Genomic DNA, 13,145 nt, shown 5'->3' with positions numbered 1-13,145 from the left:
TACCCGGGTACGAACAAGGTCCCCTCCTTCACTCACCCAGGAGCACTCATCTCGCAGTGATGGGTCCCTCGAGCCCAGGGGTCCAGATCCCAGTTCAAGAGACTTCCCCTTCCCCGCCCCCACCGGCAGATTCTCGGCACTCTGAAAAGCGGTCCCCACCCCTTCCACGCCCCCGCCCCACCTCTTGCCCCCCTTTCCCACCCCCTCTTCTTTGCCCGGGGTGGTTTGTTCCGAGGAGTACAGAATAAATAGTCCGGTCAAAACGCGCCGTGCGCGGTAGTGAGTGCCGAGCCTGGGCCCAGGCGCCGACTGCTCGGCCACGCTCTCTCGGATCTGTCTCGGGGCTCCGCGGTTCACGACCCAGATCTCTCGTTGCCTGCGGAGTTCAGCCTGGCCCCCGCCTCCGCGAGGGAGCGGAAGGCAGAGGCCGCGAGACTGGCCTGGGGGAGGGAGGCTGGGCGCGGGGGACGCAACGATGTCCACCGGCTCGGTGAGCGACCCCGAGGAGATGGAGCTGCGGGGTCTGCAGCGAGGGTACCAGGTCCCCGTCTCCAAGAGGCCGTCCCTCCGCGGCGCCGATCGCAGCTACGTGTCGCCCAGCGACAACTCGTCTGCGGAGGAGGATGACCCCGACGGCGAGGAGGAGCGCTGTGCGCTGGTCGCGGCGGGCGGCGCGGGAGGCTGCAAGAGGAAGCGGCCCCGGGTGGCTGGGGGCGGCGGCGGCAAGAAGCCCCTCCCGCCCAAGGGTTCGGCGGCCGAGTGCAAGCAGTCGCAGAGGAACGCGGCCAACGCCCGAGAGCGCGCCCGGATGCGCGTGCTGAGCAAAGCATTCTCCAGACTCAAGACCAGCCTGCCCTGGGTGCCCCCCGACACCAAGCTTTCGAAGCTGGACACGCTCCGGCTGGCTTCCAGTTACATCGCGCACCTGCGGCAGCTGCTGCAGGAGGACCGCTACGAGAACGGCTACGTGCACCCGGTGAACCTGGTAGGCGCCGCGCGCGAGGCCCGGGCCGGGGCGGTCGAGTGATGCCCAGCGCGCTTCCCGGCGCCCGGCAGAGTCTGGCCGCTGAGTGGGGCGGGGGAAGGTCTGGTAGGGGTGGTGAGGAGGCCAGTTTGGTTTCTCCCAAATTACGGGAGGAGCCAGTCGTTTTCCTGGAAGAGAACCATCCACCCTTCTGTGTTTGCATCAGTCTGATCATTGTACGTGACGCTTTTGCCGGTTGATAGTTACTATCACTATGGCTAATATCCTGCTTCCGGGGTAAATCTAGGTTCCACTGGAGTCCGCTGTCCCTTTGCAGATAGAACGAAAAATCTCCCTTCCTAACTTTTTCCAGATAAGAGTCTAACAGGTTTAAATCAACCAGCCCTACTTTCTGAAAGGAGGGAGGGAAGACCGAGACCTTTTTAAAAGCCTTTGGGTTTTTTCAATTCTTAAATAGCAGAGGTTTCCCCAAACGGGATTTGTCTGGAAAGTCCCTCTCCGACCTGCCAACTCTCCCAGCTTGAGAAAGATCATATCCCAGTTCCTTCTTGGAGTGAATGGCTGATGTGTGTGTGTGTGTGTGTGTGTGTGTGTGTGTGTGTGTGTGTGTGTGTTTTGGGGGAAGGGGACTAAGCCACAAAATCCCAAATTCATGCAAATTTCGCGGAATCACCGTGAAGACAGCAGGAACGGAAAACTCCCGTCTTACGTGATCAAAATCCAGTAAAATTAACATCTTGGTTTAGAGAGAAGACGCGAAACATTCCCAGAATACTGATAAAATCGGAGCTGCGCAAAGCCAGGGATATCCCGGGGTTCAGTTTGGAGAGCGGTTTCGGTTTGAAACTATCGTTTCTCCGGTATCTGATGCTCTTTCTGGTTTTACAGACGTGGCCATTTGTCGTCTCGGGACGACCCGACTCTGACACCAAAGAAGTCTCCGCGGCCAACAGATTATGTGGGACCACCGCTTAGATCGAACTCGCACTCACTTGTGATTATTGGTTGAGCACACGGGTTTGGGGACGACGGAGAGGTGGGAGACAGTGTGAGACGCCCCGAGAATGGGAAGAACGTTCCATTGGATTCTCCTAGACTCCCCCAGCCCAGGACCATGAACTGGATAGGTGGCGGGCGTTGGCGGGCGGGGGGGTGGGGTGGGGGTGGGGGTGGGCAGTTCCCGGGTGTCGGCTGTGCGCCTGGCATCGCAGGGCGCAGACGGCTCTGTTCCCACGGGTCTGGGAGACGACACTACACGCGGACCCAGATCAAGCCTCGGGCTTTAGCTGTATAGACTACCCCCGCGGTGCAGTCAGAGCCCAGCGCGCAGCCGCCTAGGGGTTAGTTTCCAAACTGAGCCAGATCTACCGTGTGATGGCACGACTTTGCACTGCCCAGGCCTCTCACAGTTAGACCATGGTCAGAACGCGCTCTGGACAACCTGCCTCAAAGACCGAAGTCTTCACGCCAGACCCTACATCGGGGTGTGTTTTTAAGTTGCAAAGAGAGGAGCGCGGTACACCTGGGCCAGAATTGTTTCCCACAGGGCTGCCCCCTCTGGGCCGGACGCGCGATGCCCTGCCGGTTCGGGGAGAGGTGGAAGAGCGCTCGCAGAGACCCACCCGATCGGGTCTGCCCGGAGCGCTCCCTCCGGTCGCGCTTCCGGGGGCCAGTGACGCCCCTCCGACCCCCGAGGCGAGCATCTCCCCTTAACCAGGCTTAGGTCTGCCCCTTCCCCTTCTAAGGCTTGAGCCTCCCATCCGCCTCTCCCCACCGACCTGGCTCGCGTCTGCTTGGGTACCTCCCTCTGCTCCCTCCTCCCACACCAACTTGCAGGCCTCCTCCCCACCCCCCACTCCCGACTGTCCCCACCTGGCTTCCCCCTCGGGTGGCACCCGCCTCCGACTCCACCTCCTGGAGTCCCCATTCTTCCTCCCGGCGGGGTGGGGCGCGGAGGCTGTTCCGTACTAGACCCTGAAGCGGCGGAACGTTGCAGCCGCCCCAGGCAGCACTACCACGATAATTAGCAAATGTAAATAAATTTATTTTTTTATGAATAATAAAACGCATTGTGAAAACCGAGTGCCCTGGGGCGTCAAAACGTGGTCTTTTTGCTCGAGTTTGGTCTGGGAATTAACTTGGAGCTGCCCTTTGGCTCTGTGTGGGAATTGGGTCATTGTTGGAGGCGGAGGAGTTGATCAGGTTTGGATCGCTGCAATTTTAAGTGTAACTCTCCTTTTCTCTGATTCTGATTCCTCTTCCTAAAGCAAGGGTTCTTGGAAGCCAGAGACTAGAGGCTTGTAAGGCCCTTAATAGTCTTTTGAGGTCAGGGCCACGTGGAAAGAAAGGTATACACTCTTCAAAGCAATATAAGTGTACTTCTTTCTTGCGCGCGCGCACGCACACACACACACACACATACACACACACACACACACACACACACACACACACACACACACGAGAATTTCTCCAGCCTAAAAGACACTACAGTGCTAACAATTGCAAGTAGTTCAAGAACCCCCTACAGCCAACACATCCAGAGTAGGGGTGAGTCTTGGGTCTAACTGGCACTGATTTGTATTTCAGGAGAGTTTTTGGGCTTTTTGAATAATGTTTATATAGACTTTTGATCCAGCCACCCGCAATTTTCACAGGAAGTAATAACGGGAAACCCATCACAGGGTTTTTAAATGCAGGTCTTTTTACAGAGGAGCATTCTCTTTGTAGGACCTTTAAAAGTTTAGAGAAGTGTGGAGGATGAAACTGAACAAATGCCCAATTTGGGGTATGTCCATTATTTTATGAAATCGAAAGGCAGTTCACTTACCAGAGAGAAGATATATAGCTGGAGTTTAGGAGGTGAGAGGGAAGTGAGGGAGCATGGTTTCCTATGTTGCACTAAATCGAACCCAAACTCTGGAGAACTGGTTTCTGGCAGGATTTTCTTGGGCTTTTGTTCATACCCTGGTGGGGACTCCAGTCTTCAGTGGCAGAAGTTGGCAGGAGCTTTCTGTGGCATCAAGGATCTCTGATTAAAGGAGTACTTGGGAGTAACTAGTGACAGGAAACCTTATCATAGTGGTTAAAGGCACTTAGTGTGTGTGTTAGTTGCTCAGTTGTGTCTGACTCTCTGTAGCCTGCCAGGCTCCTCTAACCATGGGATTCTCCAGGCAAGAATACCGAAGTGAGCTGCCATTCCCTTCTCCAGGGAACCTTCCTGACCCAGGAATTGAACCCAGGTCTCCTGCATTGGAAGCAGATTCTTTACCGTCTGAGCCACCAGGGAACCCCACTTAGGCCAGTTTTGGGGACCCAGCTTCTTGGGAGTCGGGTGTCTGCTAGAAGCCAGCCCTGAGTCAAGGTCTTTTACAAAGCTGCCAGCAAATGAGGTCCTTATAAAGGAAAGGAGGCAGTGTCCTGTCTTATAATGTGAACCTGAAAGTCTGCAGAAGCTACCTTGGGGATCCAAGCTCTGCCACACCCCCCACAGACTGGTGACTGTGCAACTCCCCTCAGCCTCACTTTCCCCATCTACCAAATGGGGTAGTAACAGTGGCTGCCTCAGAAGATGGTCATCAGGAATAAAAGTGACAGCAGTATTTAAGCATCCTTTCTAAGGCAGTGAGCCGTGTCCTAAAGGCTTATTGATGACTGAAGGAAACAGAAGGGGAGGCTTTGGCAAAAGGGAACATTTTAAGGGGGGGGGGCACTTTAAACAGGTGGTACCACTTTGAACAGGTGGGACCACTTTGAACAGGTGGGACATTTCAGGAATCCAGTCTTTAAGACTGGGTCCTGTTTTGAGATGCCTGGATTAAAACAGTGAGAGAAAAGTGCCCCCCACCAGAGTAGAAACAGAAAAGAAAAAGACTACTTGCAGTGAATATAAGCAGGAAAAAGCAACTGAAAAACCAAGGAAATATATTAGGGCACATTTTCATAAATAAAATATTTAAAATGTGTGTTACCATGATTATATCCTTTCAGGACACTTCAGGGACAAACCCACAGATTTTCTGCTCCTCCTCTGCCCCCCACCCCCAATAAGGGGGTGCTTTCACTGATTCACATATCCAGAGTGGTGTTCTCTGCAAGCTCATTTTTTATTGCATTTGATAACCTAATAATTTATAGAGAAGAGAAGAACTTTCTCGAGAATTTTTTGCTCCATGGTTTCAGTAAGAAGTTCTATGTCAACAACTATGTAGTTAAAAAAAAGAAGAGAGGCCAATTTCTAGTAAGTCCAGATGAATCAGTATAAATTGCTCAAACTTCTGGGCAAGGGTTACTGCTGGGAGAGGCCTGAAGTACCTTGAACTGTGCTTTCTTGATCTCCAGTGAATATGGTGATTACTATGTGCTCTAAGGGGTAGAAAGACATCCCAAAGCCTTCCTTCTTTTTTCCCTTCATCAGTTTCTTTTAGGGATTTGGGGTGGATAAACAGGAATTGGGACTGGGGAAATCAGCAAATTAAAAAAAGAGAAGTAAGTTTGTCCTTAGGGTTATTTCGATTTGATTATACTGCTGTGAGAGAAAAGTTGAAGGAAAAAAAAGTTAAGAAATGTAAAAAGTACTGAATAACAAATCAAATGAGTAAATTGAAAAATACTTTTCCGGGGGCTTTTTGAGGGACCAAAGCATTATTATTAGTGAGACTGACTCAGTCAAAGAGAACAAAAATCCCCTTTCACAGGCTTTTCCTAAGATGAATATTCTACATGAAATACTTTCGGCACTGTAATTTTGAAACATTTAGGCGTTTCTCTTGGTTGTGGATGAAGAATTGATTTGGGGCATTTTCTTTTTGCACTGAGCTTCAAGTTACAACTTTATTTCAATCTGATATCTCCTTCAACAGATAGTGACAATGATCATTATAATTTACAGTGGAGAATTTTTTAGAGGCACAGCTTTTTTCCCCCTTGGCAATAAAAGCTTCATAAGTCAAAAATAAATAAGAAAGACATCTCCTCTCTATAAAAAGAACTAAATGGAACACACCCTATTTTAATAGGTAGTAGGTAAATAGCCTGGCTAATACTTTTGAAAAAAATAACCAAGAAAGTTGTTTTTCTAATGTCTGGAAAGGCAAAAACCAGGAAAGTTCATAACTGACTTCTCATTGCCAAGCGTCTAACTTATGGGCACCACCTTTGTACCTGGGCACCTGGCTATTCTCTTTTCATTGGGCACTTCTGTTTATCTACCTGAGGATGATCAGAGTGCTTGCATCTTTGTATTAACTACCCACCATTCAGGCTTCTCAGGTGGCTCAGTGGTAAAGAATCCACCTGCCAGTGCAGGAGACCTGGGTTCTGTCTCTGGGTTAGGCAGATCCCCTAGAGAAGAAAATGGCAACCCACTCCAGTATTCTTGCCTGGGAAATCTCATGGACAGAGGAGCCAGATGGGCTGCAGTCCATGGGGTCACAAAAGAGTCGGACACAACTTAGTAACTAAACAACAACAACCCACCATTCATCTCCTTTTCTACACTATTTTGTCCTTTTTATTATCTGTTTTTCTCTCTCCCACAATGGTGAAAAATGGTTCATAAAATTTCTTGAAATCCAGTGACTATAAGAAGGTCTAGGAAGTAGCCAGAACTTGAAATCTATATATAATGGTGTAAATAAACCTAATTAGCACTAAAGTACCAGTGCCTTGAATTTTCTCAGCCCTCGTGGTTCTTCTATCACCATGATGGGTTACCAGATCAACTTTGCATCTTTGCAGCATGCATCCAACTCCCGGAGCTTGCTCAAACTCATGTCCATAGAGTCAGTGATGCCATCCAACCATCTCATCCTCTGTTGTCCCCTTCTCCTCTCACCTTCAATCTTTCCCAACATCAGGATCTTTTCCAGTGACTCAGTTCTTCGCATCAGGTGGCTAAAGTATTGGAGTTTCAGCTTCAACATCAGTCCTTCCAATGAATATTCAGGACTGATTTCCTTTAGGATTCTGAGATGAGAAAAATACATCCTATATTCCCAAAAGTAATAAAAGTGGATTAAATACAATAACTCTATTAAACACCTAGGCAATATTCCATAAGTGCTAATTTAAAAAAAAAAAAACTGAAGCTTTGATTTCCTTCCTTTCCTCTAACAGTAGTTCAGATGTCTTTCACTCTCCTGAAAATTTGTTCTGTCTTTCCCCCCTGCCACTTTTATCACCTTGTAGTTTTATGCCACACCAGTTTTCCTATACTGACCTTTCTTTTTGTTGTCACTAAGGAGAAATTTTCCTTTGGCTTTCCTCTTAAAAAATAAAGATCAGACCACTCACCATCAAAACTTATCCATGGGATTAAAAAAAATTCATTTAGGAGTGCAAGATAGTCCAATGGATTTTGATATAATAGAGTATAAAATTTTCATTGATATGATTCTGTATTGCAGCCAACCTTTCAGAAGCTAGATTCGAGAAGCCTTGGTGTTATATCAAAGAATATCCACAATGACCTAAAATGGCCATTAAAATACTTCTTCCCTTTACAACTACATATCTGTGTAAGGCTGGGTTTTCTTCATATATGTCAATCAAAATAACATATCACAACAAATTGATGTAGAAAGTAGAAATGAGAGTTTGGCTATCTTCTATTGTCAGATATTGAAGAGACTTGCATAAATATAAAACTTTTTGCCACTTTGCCCATTCAACTGTTTTGGAAAATATAGTTATTGTAATTGAAAATATGTTATTTACATTCACATGTAATTACTTCCTTATTATTTTTAGGTGAATTAGCAAATGTTTTCTCTCAGTTTTGACTGCTAATGCAGTAAATATCAACAGATAGAAGCCACATAAACAAAAGCTTTTCAGGGTTAAAAAAAATTTTTTTAACATAAAAAAAGCCAGAAGCAAAAAAAAGTTTGAGAACCACTGGCCTATATAATTCCTAAGGCTTATCAATTGATAAGATTGATGTTTTCTTGATTTTGTGATCATCTCAGTAGGACAGGAGCCTGTAGATCAAATCTACATTGGATATAGAAGCAAATACTTGATCAGAAAGATTCTCTAGAGAGGTTAAGTGAAAGTGTTAGTTGCTCAGTCATGTCCGACTCTTGGTGTGACTCCCATGGACTATAGCCTGCCAGGCTCCTCTGTCCATGGAACTCTCCAGGCAAGAATACTGAAGTGCATAGCCATTCCCTTCTCCAGGGGATCTTCCTAATCCAAGGATCAAACACAGGTCTCCTGCATTGCAGGCAGATTCTTTACCATCTGAGCCATCAAGGAATGGCTTAGGATGAGAGGTTAGGATGCTAGCTTAGATGTGAAGGACTTTCTCCATGCAACACTTTCTCCATACATTCTTCCTGTATCTAGCAGGGAAAGCAGCTGGACTACCATGTGCATGGTTTCATGGAGGCAGAAGGATCTTTCTATCACTTCCTACTCTTTCTTCCTCATTCCCATCTCTCCTGTCTCCTCCAGGCTCTTAACTTTGTAGCCTCAGAGCTGGCCCCCTTTTTCAGATGAAAGGGAAAGTGATGGCCAAAGTTCAAGACCTCAAAATCCCTTTTTCTTTTGTCCATATATTAATATTATGGACAAAAATATTATGGCTATATTAGAATCACAGCCGTTATATCATACTAATAAAGAAATTTATTTAAGGAAATATGGGCATCGCTTTTAGTGGTCCTCAATAAAGAATTTGTTTTTGTCCGTAGGTTTGCCAAGTAGGGAAAGATACATTTATTCATGATAATATCGATTAACTTATATTGCGCACATCACTAAAGCAACTAAATGCCTGGACATGCATAATTAGAGTAGGAAAGAAACAAAAACAAACAACAACAAAAACCCAGAGAATCCTCAAATGCTTTGGTTGTTGATGTTTAGTTGCTAAGTCGTGTCCAGCTCTTTGTGACCCATGGGCTGTAGCCCACCAGGCCCCTCTGTCCGTGGGATTTTCCAAGCAAGAATACTGAAGTAGGTTGCCATTTCTCCCAGGGATCTAACCCACATCTCTTGCATTGGTAGGCAGATTCTTTACCACTGAGCCATCAAATGCTTTGGAAGCAAGCATCTTCAAATGCAAAGAAAGGATCCCATAAAATAAAAAACTCAGTGACATGAGTTCTAAGGCACTTGGCTGATCCTTAAAGAAACTGTTTTAAGAGCCAGGCAGTTGGAGAGCATATCATCTGTGCAAAAGGAATAGCAGAAACCCCTCAGGCTAAATCCACTTAAGGAGAATCAAAATTGCAACAGGCAGTGCTGGAGGGGCTTCAAACCAAGGTCTCAGGAGCCTGAAGGCTCAAGATGGGTAAACCAAATATATACAGAGGAAAGGAAGAAGCTGTCAGGAGAGGAAAGATCACAGTCCTAATGCTGTCTCAGACCTCTGCCTTGCTGGACATGGGCTATGTGTTATGTTCTAAACAGAACACCTGAGGTGTTTCTGATCAGGCCCTGTATGACTGGCTGTTTACACAAACAGAAATCTCTGGAAATCCCTAACTTTCATGGGCTTTAATTACAGATTTTCCCTCAAATGCTGGTGGTGGAATAGGCTCAGCTATCTACCTTCTCTGCCTAGGCCCTCTTCCAACCAACACCATTTCTTTGGAGGCTTGGGTTGGGATGGTTTAGGTTCCACTAGATGATGGGGTATCTAATCACCAAAGATGGTCCCTGATGAACCAGGCCCCTTGTGTAGGGCTGGTCCACTGACCTGCTGTAATCAATAGAAGGCGGCGGAAGTGACTCTCTGACAGTTACAGGCCTGAGCCTTAAGGACCGGCCACTTCTGCTTATACTTATTTGGGATCCTGGAGCTTTCATATGAGAATTCCAACCACCTTCCTGAAGGGACCACGTGGAGAAGCTACAGGAAAAAGAGAAACCTTGAGTCTACACCTAAGAATGGAGGAGCCCTGCTGAGAGCAAGGTCAGTGAGACCGATGATCCCGGCAGAGGCAACTCTGGCACATATTGTGGCAAATGAAGGAGCCACAGAGGAAGGACAGCAGAAGTAAGCCAGTCCCACTGCGCCCTGCCCTAATTCCGCATCCACAGAATTTGAAAGATAATAATAACAAGGGCTTCCCTGATGGTTCAGCAGGTAAAAAATCCGCCTGCAATGCAGAAGACACAGGAGTCATGGGTTTGATCCCTAGGTCAGGAAGATCCCCTGGAGAAGGAAATGGCAACCCACTCCAGTATTCTTGCCAGAAAAATCCCAAGGACAGAGGAGCCTGGCAGGCTACAGTCCATAGGGTCACACAGAGTCAAACACTACTGAAGCAACTCAGCATGCATGCATTAATAATAGAGTTGTTTTAAGCTACTAAACTGGGGGTGGTTTATGACTCAGCAATAGATAACTGAAACTTATTGTCAGTTTCTACATCATCCATTTATTCAAGAAACACTTATGGGGTCATCCGCAATGAGCCAGGACAATATTGGGTAAAGTGAAATGAATGACAGTTGCCTGCCTCAAAGAACCATAAAGGAAAAGAGAAACAGTCAAATGGACTGATCTGTGAAGTATGGGGTGCTGTGTGCTATGAAGGGACGTGGCCTTTCAGGAGGCAGGGTATAACACACAGCCTGGGATCATCGTAGAAGGCTTCCCAGAGAGCTGACAGGTGAGGCTGGAAGACAAGGTAGGGGAAAGACGTCCCATGAAGAGGTTCCAGTACTGGTCAAGAGACTGAAGTTCACAGCTAGTATGGCAGTGGAGAACTTGGACTCTTACCAGTGACTTAAAATCACTGAATCTCAATTTCCTCACTTGTAGAATGAAGATATAATAGAACCTACCTGAGAGGGTTGTTTATGAAGGTTCAAAGCCACAGTGAATGTCAAACACTTAGTGCCTGGAATTGTAGGTCATCAACAAACGTTCATCTATTAGTATCAGTGTTACTATCACCATTATCATCACACTGAGATAACCACCTGAGAAAAGTCATTTTCTCAGCATGCAGGAGAAAATGCTAAGTCCCTGACCATTCAGAGCCCCTCATGTTCCCATAACTCTGAAAAATCTCAGCCTTTAACTCTGACTCTGTTTCACTTCTCCTCAATTGGCCTTTTCAGAATTTTGAAATCTTCAGGGTATTGATTTGCACGACAAGCAACACATCTAGCTCACTTGGAGAATAGGGCTCTAAAATATATCTGTATGGTCACGACAGCTGGGCACAGCCACGGGTAGAGTGACTCCACGGCCATTATAACACGTTGAGGTTATAAACAGCACCAGCCATCTGCATGGATTCAGATGCACCCACTCATGCTTTTCAGCTCTCCTCTGATCTGTCCCAGGACCAAGGCTCTGGAGGGAAATTTAAGACCCTATGACCAGAACTGTCCAGGATTAGAATTCACAGACTCTGAGTTTCCCGTTGGCATTCAGCCCACCCAATCTGAAGGACACCAGCAGATAAGAATTTGGCACCAGGACAGCTATTTTCTGCAGCTGCTTTCGATGTGCACTGGCCAAGCACTGGGAGTCTGCCGAGGGTGACAAGTGGGGGCTATCTGAGAAACTGACTAGCTGGGTGGCCCGGGCCAATCGCTCACTGTTCCAACCTTGGGTTCTCATCAAAAACGAGGGGCCTGAGCTAGACGAAGCCTCTGGTCTTTTTCAGTTCTAAAATGCTCTACTTCTTACGGGTCTTCCATCCAACATCAGTGATCCAGTTCATTAGTACAGAACCAAAGGGAGGCTGAACCCCTGAGCAAAAGGACAAAGTTCACTTAAAGGCTTTAGGTGAAATCAAACTCTTCAGGTGTCTTTTGACTCATACAGAAGAATTGTGCTATTTCCACACAATTTAACTGTCAGTTGTAAACTTCGATACAGACTCTTCATTTTCATTATACTCAGTCTGACAAAGGTGCTGAAGGCTTCTTCAACGTGATGTAGAAATCAAATAAGTGTGGAAACTGTGGTGTTTAAAGCTATTCTTGGGACTTCCCTGGTGATCCAGTGGTTAATACTTTGCCCTCCAGTGCCGGGGTTAAGGGTCCGATCCAAGGGGAGCTAAGATCCACATGCTACATGCTTTGAGGCAAAAAAAAAAAAAAAAAAAAAAAAAATCCAGAACACAAAGACAACAGAAGCAATATCATAAGAAATTCAATAAAGACTTTAAAAATGGCTCACATTTTAAAAACATTTTTTAAAAATAAAGCCATTCCCTTCTGAAAACAGATTTTCATTAGTTTTTCTTTCTTTTTTTTTTTTTCAAATGAGACAAGGAGACTGGCCAGACCTTTGAACAAGCGTTCAATGATTGTAGTTAATCTGCCTCAGACTAAAAATTATAGTGGAAAAATCTGATCCAAATCAAAGAACCTTCAGAAAAAAATAAAAAAAAAGAAGAAGACAAAAAGGGTGGCTTTCTTTAAACTCCTAGAAGCCTAGGAAATGTTGAAACCCTCTCTGTTGTTCTGAGAATCTGGTGAGCTTTTTCTCTCTTTGAAGTGAAGTTGCTCAGTCGTGTCCAACTCTTTGAGACCCCATGGACCGCAGCCTACCAGGCTCCTCTGTCCATGGGATTTTCCAGGCAAGAGTACTGGAGTGGGATGCCATTTCCTTCTCCAGAGGATCTTCCCAACCCAGGGATCGAACCTGGGTCTCCTGCATTGTAGGCAGAGGCTTTACCATCTGAGCCACCATTGCTTTCCTTTAGTAAGTTTCACCCTGGTGATCTCTCAACATCTCTGTCGGGGCTTTAGCATCACACCTGTGAGTTGTTTCACATCTAGAGATGAGATGTGGTCACCTGAGCCTGGATGCTTGGAACACTCCCTGGCTTGCAGTGTGCAGGATGGGCTGAAGGACCTGGGGATTGAGCAGACCAAGCAAGAGAAGCCGAGCTCTCAGGCTGAGGGTAATGGGAGAATGCCAGGGGAGAATTCAAGAGGCATTTTGTTGCTACAACTGAGTTGACTGGGTTGTGAACTGGATGTGGGTGACGAAAGACAGGAAGAAATTAAGGATGACTACAAGGTTTCTAACTTGGGCCAGACAGTATACATCATGAGTCATCATTTATCACTGAAGTTTAAAAGGGAGAGTTTGAAAGAGTACAGAATTTAGAAACTCTTCCATTCATTTAGGAACTCTACTGTCCATTGGCCTAACAAGATTCTTACCACATTTGGTCTTGGT

At 46.5% G+C, this 13,145-nt stretch overlaps 1 protein-coding gene across 1 annotated transcript; it reads left to right on the top strand.

The window, feature by feature from the left end:
- Positions 1 to 9: 9 nt before the first annotated feature.
- On the top strand, positions 10 to 3,067 carry MSC (musculin). Its single transcript, XM_069600256.1, has 2 exons — positions 10 to 985; positions 1,874 to 3,067. The coding sequence occupies exons 1-2, from the start codon at positions 476 to 478 to the stop codon at positions 1,958 to 1,960; spliced, it is 597 nt and encodes a 198-aa protein (XP_069456357.1). The 5' UTR covers positions 10 to 475; the 3' UTR covers positions 1,961 to 3,067.
- Positions 3,068 to 13,145: the final 10,078 nt, after the last annotated feature.

This window comes from Ovis canadensis, chromosome 9 (assembly GCF_042477335.2).
Source record: "Ovis canadensis isolate MfBH-ARS-UI-01 breed Bighorn chromosome 9, ARS-UI_OviCan_v2, whole genome shotgun sequence".
Lineage (NCBI taxonomy): Eukaryota > Metazoa > Chordata > Mammalia > Artiodactyla > Bovidae > Ovis > Ovis canadensis.
This window is presented reverse-complemented; position numbering and strand designations above follow the sequence as displayed.

Coding starts and splice junctions, on each gene's coding strand:
- MSC (XM_069600256.1), top strand. CDS start 476: ATGTCCACCGGCTCGGTGAGCGACCCCGAGGAGATGGAGCTGCGGGGT. Junction 986..1,873: donor ACGTGCACCCGGTGAACCTG/GTAGGCGCCGCG, acceptor CTGGTTTTACAG/ACGTGGCCATTTGTCGTCTC.